Source organism: Physella acuta, unplaced genomic scaffold, assembly GCF_028476545.2.
Source record: "Physella acuta isolate Inbredline_101_S28 unplaced genomic scaffold, ASM2847654v3 ptg000807l, whole genome shotgun sequence".
NCBI classification, from domain to species: Eukaryota; Metazoa; Mollusca; class Gastropoda; family Physidae; genus Physella; species Physella acuta.
Window position 1 is genome coordinate 64,263 of NW_026732325.1, and position 15,492 is coordinate 79,754.

The following is a 15,492-nucleotide window of genomic DNA, read 5'->3' on the forward strand; positions in this document are numbered from 1 at the left end:
CCCCACTCCCTGTCGTGTCCTCATCCATTTCGTGTCCTCTCCAAAAATTTCCATATTCCTGTCAACCTGCAGTGACGTCATCACTCTAACGAGCACGCCAGTCAACAAAAAAACAATATAAACTTTAATTTCCTTGTTTTGCGAGACATTTTAAATGTGGCAAGGTTTGGTCTAAGCACCGAACCAAAACGTTACAGTAAAAATGGAAGATAGACAAAGTGTTCTAGTGAATTAAGTTATACATAAACATTTTAGCACCAGAATCTAAAAACTAATATTCTGGTGGCTATTACAAAAAAAAAAATAGTTTTACGTGTGTTGTGAAAATACATTAAAGTAAGGTAAATGAATTTTTTTTTCTTCTTCGAATTACTGTATTGTTAATTATTTTCGGTCGCCGTTTTAAAAATTATCTTTAAAGAAAACTATTTTAATATGGTCTAGTTAAGGTTCTAAGTTTGGGTAAAAAAAGTTTAGTACAAAAAAGATATTAAAGCAAGGATTTTCTTTTAAGAATAAATCAATAACTAGCATACAATGTTACAGGATGATAGGACTATTAATTTCATGATTTTGTATTCATTTGTGTGTGTTGACTTGTTTAATGTGACAGGAATCGTTGATTATGACAAGAATTGCTCATTAGACAAGTATCTTCATAAAGCAAGTATCTTTCATTACGACAAGTATCTTCATAACAATAACTATCGTTCATTAGACAAGTATGGTTCATTTCGACAAGTATTGTTTTACGACAAGTTTAGATTATTAACTTAGTTTCCCTTGACAAAGATCGATATTCCAAACATCACGCTGATATTATTTCACTTATTATAATCTCTATTACATAATCACCTGTAACTGATTGTGTTTTATACGGGCATATTGGTAGGGCATATCTCTCACTTGTCTGGTACCATACCGACGGTCAAACGCAGCAAAAAAAAAAATCCCATCTCAATGAAAATTATGATTACAGTATTTCAATACATAAGCCCAAACAAGGATGAAAGAGCGGTAATTCCCAGTGCTATAATTAGATCTATATTAAAAGTTAAAAAAGACCATGTGTACGATGTGTATTTACCACGTGACCACAATAAGCCTACACCCAACCTTGCATGACCAGTGATAGTGTTGGCTTCTACTGGCTGATAGTTCACTGTTGAAGTACAGACACGTGACTTCCTGGTGCTGTGATAACTCTGTACAAAACACCGGTCACCCCCTCCTTAAATTACACAATGAAGTCAAACCCCCATCCCAAAATTGCCGTGTCTGATAGAATTTCGTCTCAGATTTCTATTCAAACGGGATCAAATACCAAACATACAATACGAGGGATAAAAAAAAATATCCAATTCCTAGAAGAAAGTGTTGTTTAAAAGGATGGAATGTTTACGGTTGTAATGGTGGGTACGACTAGGATTGGTCCTGAAATAGCAGCTTAAAACCTCGACTACACAAGAGCTGCGATCTTAAGTTTAGGTAAACAAGTTAAAACACTCAGGACAGGAGTAATTAATGAGTTTTATAAAACCAGGTGTAGACTACACTTAGGTCTTAACCAGGGCCGCCCAAGAAAAGAATTAACATTAAATAATTAATTACCAGATGGACTTTAATCCTCATTACTCATGTCTTAGTTAGCTGTGGGCTTAACGGGGTAAATTATTTTAATTCTCTTAGTAGAAAGTCTAATGACATTGAGTTTAAACGAATATTAAACATTAAACAAAGAAAATAAAAGTAAACAAATAAATATAAATAAATACCCATTCTTCCCCTCCCCATTTCTGTCTACTCTTCCAAACAACAGTAATTAACAATAAAACAATTACTCTAAAATATTTTAAATATTATACTATAGACTAATGAGGCAGTGAATTATGTTACATCACATCAAGTGCTCTAATTCATCTCTTTAAGCTTTGTTATTTCGCCTTGACGAACGCACTATCCAAAAACTAAAAAAATTCAAACAAGGGACCAAGACAACAGCATCAATATTCAACCCTCAAGCAATTCAACGCCCATAAAAAATAAGGGGAGGGAACAAATCATCCCTATATTTTAAGGCCAATACCTTTATCGCGTTCATCAGAAACGGGGGGATAATCCCTCTAATATTTTTATCTTTGTTTTTTTTCTCGATAGATGAATTCAGGTTTAGGCTTGCGTCAGGTACGGTCGCTTGCAGATCTGACTTCAACGGAGACCGGTCAGGATAGCAGACAGCGGTCAGCGTCCAGTGTGAATATTTTAAACCACGAACCGGTTTCAGTGAGTAATTCCGGAAATGGAGACGTTCTACAGAAAAGTTTCGGTCCCAATTTGGAACTTTTAGCCGCGAAGATATCCCAAGCGGAGATAAATAAGCGCAGACGAGACATGGAGAGACAGTTTGGTGGATATTATAAGGATAACTTAACACCCAATCAAGGCAGAGTGGATGCATCACGTGATATCTACCCCCCGTCCAGGGACGAAGGATCACGCCACTACCCCCCGTCCAGGGACGAAGGATCACGCAACTACCCAGCGTCCAACGGCTCTCACGGGGATTTTGGTATTGTCATCAGCACGTTGAACTCCCGAGATTCCATGTCCCCACCCCCAAGACTGTACGGACCCTCCTCTGGAAGAACATCCGGTAGAGTGACCCCAGCCCCCACCATAGAGTTCTACACAGGCGCCGCTTCAAGAAACCCTCCATCCGATTACCATGACAACAGGGATTTGGATCACGCCAGAGCACCACGTGATAATCCAGCGGGGTATGATTTGCCTCGTATTCGGGTGAATTCACTTCACTCGATGCGCACAAGCCCTATCGCGCATCAGAATATTCTCTCCACACCACAGGTTAAAAAGCCCGTGGCCAAATACAGCTCAATGCCCATTTTGGATCATCTCCAAGATTTAACCGATAACGAAGGCGATGTTCGAACGCGACACGCCTCTACACACACAGACCACAGGAACGACCCGACCAGGCGCTCCGTCAACTCAGCCGTGCCTACACGCCCGGGCGTCGCCGAGGATTCTCTACGTCACACTGCAGACGATTCTACAACTCTACACCAAACAGCTGAGGATGTTGTGGGCGGGGGCAACCGGATTTCAAACCCTAGTTCAAAGACAAGCTCTGGCTACGTGACGCCGAGCCACGCGCCTGTGGTGACGCCGAGTCACGACGCTGCCGTGACGCCGAGTCACGAGGAAACCCCGCCGGGCCGCAGGATGGAGCCAGAGAGCGCGTCGTCAGTCAGCGACATCCGGAACAAGCTGAACAATTTATTCTCCAGGCAGCTCGGGAACACCGGACACGGCAAGGCGCCGGCAGTTCCAGAGAAGCCAAAAGTCTCAGCCGCGTCACGGATATCATCACTGGCGGCGTTGGATCTGCAAGACACGCCCACTTCAAGGGGCCATCAGGCCATAGGACACAGTGAACACAGCGCGTTTAACATACCCAGTCAAACGGTACCAGGATTTCACGTCCCCGAACATACGGGCCCAGCGTTTAACGTATCCGACCAAACGGCTTCAGCGTTTAACGTCCCCGGTCATCCGGCTCCGGCGTATAACGTCACCGGTCATCCGGCTCCGGCGTATAACGTCCCCGGCAACACAGCTCCGGCGTTTAACGTCCCCGGTCATTCGGCTCCGGCGTATAACGTCTCCGGCAACACAGATCCGGCGTATAACGTCCCCGGCAACACAGCTCCGGCGTTTAACGTCCCCGGTCATCCGGCTCCGGCGTTTAACGTCCCCGGCAACACAGCTCCGGCGTTTAACGTCTCCGGCAACACAGCTCCGGCGTTTAACGTCCCCGGCAACACAGATCCTGTGTTTAACGTCCCCAATCATCCGGCTCCGGCGTTTAACGTCCCCGGCCTCACTGCTCCAAATATTTCCGTGAACTCTGACCTGCGTTCGTCCCAGCAGACTTTGAGCAGTGTGTACAACAATGAGCTGCAGGTGCCGCTCACCATGACCAAGGCCGTGTCCATGAACGACATCTCCAGGACTGTACCGGTCATCAACGTCACCAAAGAGGTCAGTAAACCTTAAGTTAGCCAGGTGATACAGATGTAGGTTTAAGTGATGTCATAGTCCATTTTGGTGTTATTTGATATAGGTTTAACCTAGAGGTAGGCCATGTAGTAGACTACGCTTGTCAATCTACAGATTTTTAAAGTTAGAGACTGATATTATTTTTTAAAATACCAACAAGAGTTTCTGGAATATGCACAGAAAATAAGATCTTTTAAACGTCTCCCTAATTAGGTCTAGTTACATAACGCAAGACAATTAACTTATGTAACAAATTCTAAAGTACGTGTGACTAAAGATTTTAACGTGCAGAGGTCGCGATTTTTAAACGAGTTAGTTTTAAAAAAATCGAATCGGATATGTTTTCCAAATTTTATAGAATAACATAAAGAATACACACTTCTCAAGTTCAGCTGTAATAAAAGTTATTATATGTACAAGAGAATAATCATAACAGTTTTTTTTAACCCAACAACAAAATCAAGGGCTATGAGAGTTGTTATTTCGGAAACGTAGCGTAGCGAATCTTCCCGGCGACCTGGGACAAACTTTCAATTTGGCGCACCCCCCCCCCCCCCCCCGGGACAAACTTTCAATTTGGCGCCCCCCATATATTTTATATAATTATAATACACAACTGCAGCTAAAATGAGCTTTTGATTTTTTTTTCAAACCCATTTTGGAGCCCCCTAGGGTCGGCGCCCGGGGACATATGTACCCCCCCCCCCCTCGCTATGCCTCTGAACAGTATTATGTATTAAGGTACGATTTATCAGGTTACGCTTATTAAGGTACATTGTATTTAACACGAATAAGGATACAATGTATTTGGGTACTTTGTATTTGGGTAAGAGAACTACACGTACGATATTATTTTAGAAGAATCTATTTCACGTGTCTACACAGGATAATAGTGTAGAATATGTGTAGAGAATTTAAAAAGTCCACGAGTAAAACTTGTCTTGAGCAAGTCTAGTGCAGAATTGGGGACATTTTTGTGAGGTCATAAAGTGTAACTTAATCGTCTGAGAGAGAAGTCATAGACGTGCTCAGGAAGAACTAATCAGACTGTTAGACGGATAAAAATAAATCAACCGTCAAACATTTAAGTCTTTATATGGGATGGGTCGGGTGCGGGTGATCTCACTAAATGGATCTATATTAGAAACCTGTTTTTTTTAGAACACACCTCAATAAAACACTAGATACAGGAACACACAGTTCTTAAACAGCTTTCTATGGTAACTTATTTTTAACGTTGTTTAAAAAAAAATTACAAATTAACTGTTCGTCTCTATAAGTTTCAATATGGGAGGCGACTCAGTCACACATTGCGTCGCCCAATCAGACACAGAAAGGAGAATGGTTATTGATAAAATATAGAATTCTAAATCGGATCACTTATTAGTGTACATACTCATAGTTATTAATGTTTTTTTATTTAGTTTTAAGTTTTGTTGCTTTAATATCATTAACTTAGATGTTCGCTAAAAATTTAGGATTCAATGTTTGTTGTTGTAGTTGCTGTGTGTAGTGTGTTTTATATTGAAAGTGTGAGGAGTGACTAAATTCAAAGTATTAATGTACAAAGTGTTAAAGTACCATTTATTATGGCATAATGTATTAGGGTACAATATCGTAGGGAAGTATTGAACTAAGTATATGATACAATGTATTCGGGTACAACATATTAGGGTACACTATATTAAAGTACTAAGTGCTAGTGTATTGTCTATTATAGTGCACTGTGATTGGGTACATTGTAATAGGGTACAATGCAGGTGGGTACAATGCAGGTGGGTACAATGCAGGTGGGTACAATGCATGCAGTTGGGTACATTGCAGTTGGGTACAATGCAGTTGGGTACAATGCAGTTGGGTAAAATACAGTTGGGTACAACTTACATTGGATACGGTTATGTGCATACTGTTGTGATACAACTCATGCCGGGAATGACAAAATGTTTAAAAATAGTTTTTTTGACAGGCCAGCTATTTGCGAATGTTTTTAGAATTAGTTCCGGTAACCGGCTTGTAAACTTACGTATGACACTCATTTTTCTCTTATAAAATTTTTTTTCTCTGTTTTTTAAATAAAACGAATAATATATATATATATATATATATATATATATATATATATATATATATATATATGTATATGTATATATATATATATATATATATATATATATATATATATATATATATATATATATATATATATATATATATATCAGCCGATCAAACACTATTTTCTATGAAAGACTCAATGAAATTATCAATGACAGAGTCAATGATAACTACCGCTCTCCTGTATTTTTCTCTTAAGAAACTCAATGATCAAGCGTTAGTAGTTATAAAGAGAGAGAGAGTTTATCAAAACGGAAATAATTCAACTCGTTTAATTAATAAAGCGTTAAACGTAATTATTAATCCTTAATTTCTCAGCGATTGATACAATTGTTTAGGGACAGTTAAACTATTTTTTTAAAAATATAGATCCTCGATTTTCATTTATAATTTATTAATTAAAATAAGATTTTTAAAAAAAAATTAAAACAGGTCTTTGTACTATATTATTAAAAAAAACAACTAATGAATATAATAAATAATTTTGACTATTTCTCATTCTAAACCTATCGAATATCTTTTTTTTTAAATGCAAGGTAATCTTTTATAGAACCTACATGATTAACTTTTCTTCTAATAATTAAAAAAAACTCAAAATAAAAGCTATTATTCCTACAAATATTAGAGTAGTCTCCCTTGACAGTTTCTATTCGAATGTATTTTGTGTTAATTTTCGTTATGAAATACAGTTGACTTTTTAAATAAATTATATAAGAAAACAATCTATCTCTGTGTATATTTATTTAAAAAAAAATATTATTACAATAATTAGAATAGGTGTTACTGGTTAAATAGCAATTATTCTCATTCTAAATCTTTGGCTATCGAGTTTCATGGGTTTTTAAATTTAAGATTATGAACACATTGGCTTGACGAAAATGATTATATACACTTAAATACACACTAAAATTTACATTTGTTAATAAACCTACACTATTTTATGCACACATACAAAAAAGAATATTTTAGCGGCAGTTACAACGTCAAAAAAAAGGAAACTCCTTTATACTGAATAGTTCTACGTAACAACAAAAATGTAAAAATACATAGTCCTAGAGCACACTAACACATACATATATACATACGAAGATATGTGTGTGTGTAAGTAGGATGTGAGGTGTGTAGACAGGCGGGGTGGAAGGAAAGCAGTTTGGCAGGAATAACGGTAGGTAGGAAAGTAGGTAGGCAGGCAGCAGCGCAGGCAGGTTAGTAGATAGGTAGGTACGTAGGCAGGGAGTTAGGTATGTAGGTAGGTGGGCCTAGGTAGGAAGGCGCCTCACTCGGTATAGTGAGCGATTATAGTAGCCCATCATATTCATAGCGTTTCGCAATTATTAAAACGAACAAAGGTACCATAGTACTCACGGGAAAACCCGGGGAGCTAAATGGAACCCTGCCAGGGCGCCACCAAATCGAATTTTTTTTCGTAGAAACCACCACAGGGGTATTAGCATTAACTTCTCAAATTTGAATGACAAACGAATGAAATCTTTGATAATGCTTAAACAAACATATTCGTTTTTGGGGCGCGGGTTTGTCCACACTGCCGCCTAGACGCACCAAGGCTCACTGTATGAAAGCATTGAGTGTACGTTAATCAACCTCTGTAATAGTGAGGTAGAAAACACATTGGCGACCGCCCGTGTGTTAGAGACGCGTCCCTTGGCGCTCCAGGGAGCCACTGGTTATATTTCCGCAGGGGCGCCCCTAATTCGGTTTAATTATAAAATGTCGTGTGCCACCGTGTCCCTATTGTAGGGTGCTCTTTAAGGAGGCACTCTCTGTAGAGCCCGGGGCGCTCGCTGTCGCCAACTGCCAGGGCGCCGGCGGGCGCTCATTATTCTACTTAGTGAACATTTATAGTAGCCCATCTAAACCGTAGTGTCGCCCGAGATGGGTATTGGCTGCTCTGGGCCACTCAACCGCCGGGGAGCTGGCGGATGAACCTGGTGTAGTTTTATCACTGAATCTCAGAGGCGTAGCACCATTCCTGGCGCCTGGGGACAAATTTTCAATTTGGCGCCCCCCCCCACTCCCGCCGGAGACAAACTTTCAATTTGGTGCCCCATCCCCGTATTTTTTAAATATTTATAATGCAAAACTATAGCTAAAATTAGCTTTTAAATTTTTCCAACCATTTTGGCGCCCCTAGGGTTGGCGCCCGGGGACATATGTACCCCCCGCCCCCCTCGCTGCGCCTCTGCTGAATCTAGTATTACCTATGACCGCAATTGATGAGATAGCCCCTCTGGATTCCCCTCTGGATTCTGAGCTCATAATCGTATAATTAGAAAAAATCGAACCCTCCCAGGGTGTCACACTTAAGAATTTTTTTCTTTCTCGAAACCCTTTTCACCAACTACCCAAAATTTTATGACTCTCGTACGAACAGTGTCAAATTGCATCTGGCTTTTATTTTTATGGAGAAAAATTGCATTGCTTCCTGTCAGAGACCCCAGATCGAATGGGGCGCCAAAAGGGGTAGACAATTTTTTAAAAAATCCTCATTCTTCAGTTTAATTTAAGAAAACAGATTTATACATGGCTGATATCCTCAATTATTTTATATAGGGGAGTGTATGTAGGGATGGGCGCCTTTTTGCCAGCGTTTGAATAGGGTTGGCACATAATTGATAGTTCGCCCCGGCTGCCGGAATAGGTTGCTACGCTTCTGCTTCCTGCTAGGGTGCCGCCCTGGCGAAATCTTTCCGGGGGGGGGGGGGGGGCGTGCGGACACTGTTAAAAGTATTTTTTTCTATATAAATTCCGTTTCGTTCGGGGGTGGGGGGGGTCGATAGACTTTCTTCGGGGGGTGGGGGGCTCTGCTTCCCCCCCCCCCCCCCTCCGAATAGATTCCTGGAAAAAACTCTGTTCACAAAGTTTTATGGCGATCCGATGAAAAAGATGTAGTAATTCATATAGGACAAACAGATAAACATACTTTCATTTCTATAAATATAAATAGATATATAGGGCCTACTTTAACTAGTGTCAGCATACCCGCACCCGGAAACTTAGTCACAATTTTCTTTGTTACATTTGAACCCTTTAGGTTAATCAATATTAACAAAATTGAACAAGATGCAACAAATACAGTTAACCAAGAAATTGAATAAATAAAATTCACGTTATCTTTTTATTGTTTTTAGATATAGAGTAGTAACAGACTACCTACAGGTCCTAACTCGCGACGAGGTACACATTTGTATTAAAACACACATCTAAGACATTTTCCATTTAGGTGGGTTTTGCAGTGCAGTGGTTTCTTAAGTCGTGGACAAGTGATTGCGCTTATCTCTGTTGAGTAGCTATGTATTCTGTCCTATATTAGACACATTGGTAAATATCTGTCACAATATGGGCATAGAGATGATATAACGATAGCTTATCTTTGCGGACAACGCTAAACTTTGGCATCGACACCACGGCCTACAAGTTCAAATTCGGTCCTTCAGAAATGTTTGAAGTCTCTAGATTAAAACTACTTTTCTCTTTTATGTACCTACTGACCACATCACATGCATTTGTTCTGAAAGTCTAAAAACAGAGGCACAAATATATCGTCTAGACTTGTGAGGTCTACAGATTAGGTATTTTGGCAGTTATCTAAGCCCTTGCCTGTTCTGACTCAAAGCCTTATTCTTTCTCTATCGACGCCTTGCGTAACATGGGATTGGGTTTTTAAAGCTTTATGTTGTTCCTTTTTGAGTACACTAGATTAAAAACTAACGTTTTCAGATGCCTAAAGATGTTTAACCACTAATTAATCAGAATAATGGGTCAAGATTTCAATTCTTGGTTTTGGGACACGTTAGTTGCCGGGGTTGAGCTAATGTCGATAGCATAAGGACTGTACCTTGATGCGGGCGTTTTATTTGTTGCCCATCGTAATAATTGAATGGTTGATGGGGCTTCTTCAAGGGTTTGATTTGCCGTAATGTTAATGATATCATGCATGTGCGGCTTTTCTAAGAAGAAAATGCGTTTAAACACTTTTTAGTTATGCTTTTTTTAAATAGGCCTATATTTTACGACATCATAATCGTAATGAACAATAAAATGAATTTAAACAACTTTAGAATACACCTGTTTCGGCTAACATGAATGTTATTCTTCAAACTAGTAATGTTAAACGTGTCTTTTTCGCATTTTCGACTTATAAGCAATACAGTAAATTCCGATAACGTCCATATGCATACAAGCAATGGCGTAGGCGAGGAGGGGTTTAATAGTGATTTAATAATGATACTTTCTTAACCCTCTACTGGACATCATGTTTGGTACCTTGCCCCCGGCAACTGGGTGGATTTGGATTACACCCAAGTTTTACTTCATAGTAAATGGCTTCAGTTTTAATTATTGGAGTTGGTAGCAACATTGACACAGTTGAAGGTATTCAGAACAAGGTGGCCAGGAGAAATCACATTAATTAGTATATAATTTACCATTACTAACAATAGGCCCTACTTAATTGTTTAATGTTGCTGGATATTAAGCCTGGTAGGTATTTATGTTTATTAATTTGTACAGAAACAAAAAAAGGATTCCCAAACAAAGTTTTATTTTTCAGAAATAAAGAAAATGATACAAATCAATAAAGAACAGTTTTCAAAAGAATTTGTATAAAAGTAATTATTATAAAATAAGAATACAGCATTGCATAGATAAAAATAAAATACTTGACACAAACAATATGAGGAATATTTTTTATCAGAGAAGAGAAAAATATATGATGTAGTTTGGAAATAATAATGTACAGAATGTAGCTTTTGCAGATTAAAATGAAAATTCTCATGCCTATATAATTTATTGAGTAAATGAAGCAAGACCCAAAACAATAGGCTAAATAATATGCATGGGACAGGCATTGAAAACTACAAATTGCATATAGTGAAGGTTACCCTATTTATTGGCTATATCCACAGTAAAGATGTATGGCTTTATTACCTGCTTGCAAAATTGTTAAGGAAAAAGTAAAGTATTGTTAACTACGGGCTGTGTTCTGGGAACATGTCATCTGTAAGGGGCATTGTTCTCGGCACATGTTGTCATTGTGTTCTCGGCACATGTTGCCATTTTGTGTGTTCTGGGAACATGTTGACATTATGTGGCTGTGTTCTGGGAACATGTTGACATTATGTGGCTGTGTTCTGGGAACATGTTGACATTATGTGGCTGTGTTCTGGGAACATGTTGACATTATGTGGCTGTGTTCTGGGAACATGTTTGTTTCATTTTAAATATTATAATAAAACATTTTTAGAAATTCTATATTAGGAATTGTGTATATATATAAATGTATATATTTAATAAGACAATTGGATGAATTATAATAAACAGCAAAAATGATTCAAATAAGTTTAGAAGTATTTGGCTTGCTGTCCTAACAGTGAACTGTATTGCGAGCTTGTTTCCCTAGTGATAACCCATGTTTTTTGTGCGACCCTTCCAATCAAGTATCCAGCTTTTTCTTGGCCTGTATCAAAATGCTGGTCAGACTTGCTTGACTTGTGTATCACAATATGATTTTGAATGTTTTTCTGTAAATGAAATAAAGGCAAAATATTTTGATACTTTCTTTTGTGGAACTTGCAAGCAAAATACATTACAAATTTATATTACTATCTCTAATATTTCTTTACTATAACTAATTACTTTGAAAAGATAAAGCACTGAACATGATGAATAACAAGAAACAAACATTATCAGCAAAGATTATAGATTTAAAATTGTGTTCATTCATATTGAAGATTAATGAAGTAGACTATCAATATTTACCCTCTTGATGGCTGATACTTTGATTTGATGTCTTTACTTTAAGCTTACACATCAGTCTCTGTGTGGTAAAATATGAAATAATATGCTTCAATAAAACTGTTTCAGTATATTAATTATATTAGATAAGTACATAGTTTTGAGCTCTATAACAATATGTGTTTCAATTATCATTCAAATATAATACCCTCTATGTTGTACAACTCACTGATTTATTAGAATTTAAAAAAAGACAATAATTAATAAAATATTTTGGATTAAAATCCATTATATTTATAATAACATACAATGCTATCTCTTGCTATAATAATTACTTTAAAAAATGGGTTATGCCTATAGTACAGTTACCTGAGGATGAAACTAGGCACAGTGTATATTCCAGGGAGACTGATTAATATCCCTTGTAATTGAACATCAGTTGTAGTTATGAAATCTGGATGGCCAAACACACACTCATAGTCCTGAAAAGCAATTTACACATAGATTAGCAAGAATATCTCACAAATTATTGAATTAAAGCTAACCCCTATTTAGTGCAATCCATCAAAGTAGTAGCATTTTTCGTTAAGTTGTAGACACAATACAAAGTAATGTTTGGTCTGTATATGATTGCTATTTTAGCTATGTCTTGCTATTAAATTTATTTACTCGACTGATCTAAACTCACTTTATTTAAACATAATATAGTGGATAAGTATAGTGATTTTATTATTCAGCAATAAATAGCAGGCCTAAAAAAAATTAAATAGTAACGTTTGCGAATGAACACATTAAATTCTATGTATTTCCATTTCTATGTCTTTCCCAACTTGATGCATATTACTAACCAAGCATTAAACTATAGTCCTAAACCTGACTCTAATTACCATTTATTGGACAACCTGAACCTTTGCGATACCATGTTATAATATATTATTTTAAAGAGCTTACCACTAATTACTAAAATCAATTGTTTTTAGTATTAACTGAGCCGCATACTATCTGCTGCTATTGTCATCACCAGAAATCCAGTATGTTGGCAAAGATTAGTCTCTAAGTTCCCTGCAACCTCTTTCCTCTCGAGTGCGGAAAACACTGAAATCATTAATCATTATTTCATTATGCCTAATAGTTTAAAGGTCGTATTAAAGTAGTACTAAATAGTACGAGTCTAAGTTACAATAGGTCTAATGATAATTATTATTGTGTATGCTTACATGCTTTAAGTTTTATGCACAATATTGGTATAATATATAGTCTATAGTATATAGCCTAAGCTATAGAGTATACAGGCCTATGAGCCTAAATATAACAGCAGCTTGAATAATGCTCATTAGCATGCATTCACTATAAACTATAAAGATAATCAAATATTTCAATTTAATTAAATTATAACTAATAGGCCTAATAGTAAATAGGCTTTTTTCTTGTGGCAACAAATTTAAAGTATAGGCATAGGGCAGTACAGTTATAGTATAGGCCTACTAGATTCTATATTTAAGTATGTGGGCTTTTCATTCCAATGCACCACAATAGATACCACACATGATCAAGCTGGACCTCTGATCTAAAGATTTAATAATTGGGCCTAACAAACAGTGAAACTACAATAAAAATCATGTAAATTACTAATTTAACCTTCTTACCTCCGCTTCTCTAGATGATTCCTATTCTATTTCCTTCAAACTTTCTTTTTATGCAGCCGTATGATTAGATTCTAGACTATATTCTAATAAACATGAAATAACTACTAACCAGAACACTAGATCTAAATTTCTATATTCTAAGCAATATGTATTAAACCTATAGGCCTAATATTTATTTTAAATTCCTATGCGATGTGTCGCGAACTGTAGGTTTCATGTTATTTTTTTAATGGCGGAAATCAGTTTAAAATTTCGTTTCCTTCCTTTTGTTATTCTATTTATAGATTCAAACTGCTTAGAGACGGAGCAATTATCATTGAGTTAGTCGTCTGATCCACACAGGAAGTGCGTGTATATCTATTTGTTACTCAGTGATCTGATCATTGACAAAAACAGAGATAGCCATTCGCATGGGGTGATATATATATATATATATATATATATATATATATATATAGAGAGAGAGAGAGAGAGAGAGAGAGACTATCTATACACTATGATGGTTATATTGTGTGTATCGACAACTAACCAGGAAAAGTATTTGCCACTGCCGCCAGCTCTAACCGCCACTTATATCAGATCAACCATTGGCTGATCAAATCTCCCCGCCATGTAGACAAAACTATTTTTAACTTTTTTTTTTTGACGAGTGTACTCGGCGAACTATCTAGAACTCAATACGTTTTAGGAGTGTTTTTTTTATGGTTAAAGGATTTGAGGGTTGAAAAAGCTGACTAATTTTTGCATTGGTTACATTGTAAAGTAAAGTTTATGTTCTAAACTGTTTGTTTTATTAAGGTCTCTAATTGGTGTGTCTAATCAAGATATTTAATCAAGCCCTGTAAATAATACAATATTTCTGTTTTTCTTTTAAAATTTGAAAATTCTTTAAAATGTAATTTAATCTGTGTTTATAAGAAAGAGAAACAAAAATTATACTTTACAAAACCTTAAAAAACATTAAAATAATTAACGTGGTAATGACTCAACACATGCAACTATCACAAACGTTAAACACCCTGAAATTCGCACACCAATATCTCAAACTAACATTAACATATTTTTAAAGGCACGTGATAAAAAATAAAAATATAAGTTTAAAAATAGGTTCCTGTTTACAAAGTCAGAGGCGTTTTTACTTATATTCCACCCCCCCCCCTCATAGACACGACCCACTAAGCATGGGGCCAGCAAAGACTCCGATGATCCTGACCCAGATTACTCTGACTCCGAGTCAGGCATATCATACGACATGTCCAGCAACTTCCTGAAGAAAAACAAGGATGACGCCGAGTCAGTGGCCAAGACTGATGACGAAAATGTTGAGGAGCATGAGGAGGAGGACGACCCCACCTGGTGAGTGACTCTAGTTGTGTAGGGGATGGTGAGTGACTCTAGTTGTGTAGGGGATGGTGAGTGACTCTAGTTGTGTAGGGGATGGTGAGTGACTCTAGTTGTGTAGGGGATGGTGAGTGACTCTAGTTGTGTAGGGGATGGTGAGTGACTCTAGTTGTGTAGGGGATTAAATGGTGAGTGACTCTAGTTGTGTAGGGGATGGTGAGTGACTCTAGTTGTGTAGGGGATGGTGAGTGACTCTAGTTGTGTAGGGGATAAAATGGTGAGTGACTCTAGTTGTGTAAGGGATAAAATGGTGAGTGACTCTAGTTGTGTAAGGGATAAAATGGTGAGTGACTCTAGTTGTGTAGGGGATGGTGAGTGACTCTAGGTGTGTAGGGGATTAAATGGTGAGTGACTCTAGTTGTGTAAGGGATAAAATGGTGAGTGACTCTAGTTGTGTAGGGGATGGTGAGTGACTCTAGTTGTGTAGGTGATAAAATGGTGAGTGACTGTAGTTGTGTAGGGGATAAAATGGTGAGTGACTCTAGTTGTGTAGGGGATA

General features: G+C 37.4%; 1 protein-coding gene and 1 long non-coding RNA gene across 3 annotated transcripts in view; one reads left to right on the forward strand and one right to left on the reverse strand.

Annotated features, from left to right (window-relative positions):
* Positions 1-267: 267 nt before the first annotated feature.
* The window catches only part of LOC131951313 (chitin synthase chs-1), a 42,796-nt gene continuing 27,571 nt past the window's right edge, over positions 268-15,492 (forward strand). The window contains exons 1-3 of the mRNA XM_059313668.1: positions 268-341; positions 2,158-4,062; positions 14,758-14,948. Coding sequence (XP_059169651.1) covers positions 2,158-4,062; positions 14,758-14,948 — 2,096 coding nt within the window. The 5' untranslated portion in view covers positions 268-341. The remainder of the gene's footprint in view (positions 342-2,157; positions 4,063-14,757; positions 14,949-15,492) is intronic.
* Positions 11,252-13,801, reverse strand: LOC131951316 (uncharacterized). Of its 2 annotated transcripts, XR_009388412.1 has the most exons (5): positions 13,593-13,801; positions 12,898-13,041; positions 12,316-12,428; positions 11,971-12,028; positions 11,252-11,732 (listed from the first exon to the last, which is right to left on the reverse strand). It is a non-coding gene; the product is annotated as an uncharacterized LOC131951316 (long non-coding RNA). The 2 variants fall into 2 exon arrangements; XR_009388411.1 differs by lacking the exon at positions 13,593-13,801 and having other exon boundaries at positions 11,254-11,732; positions 12,898-13,377.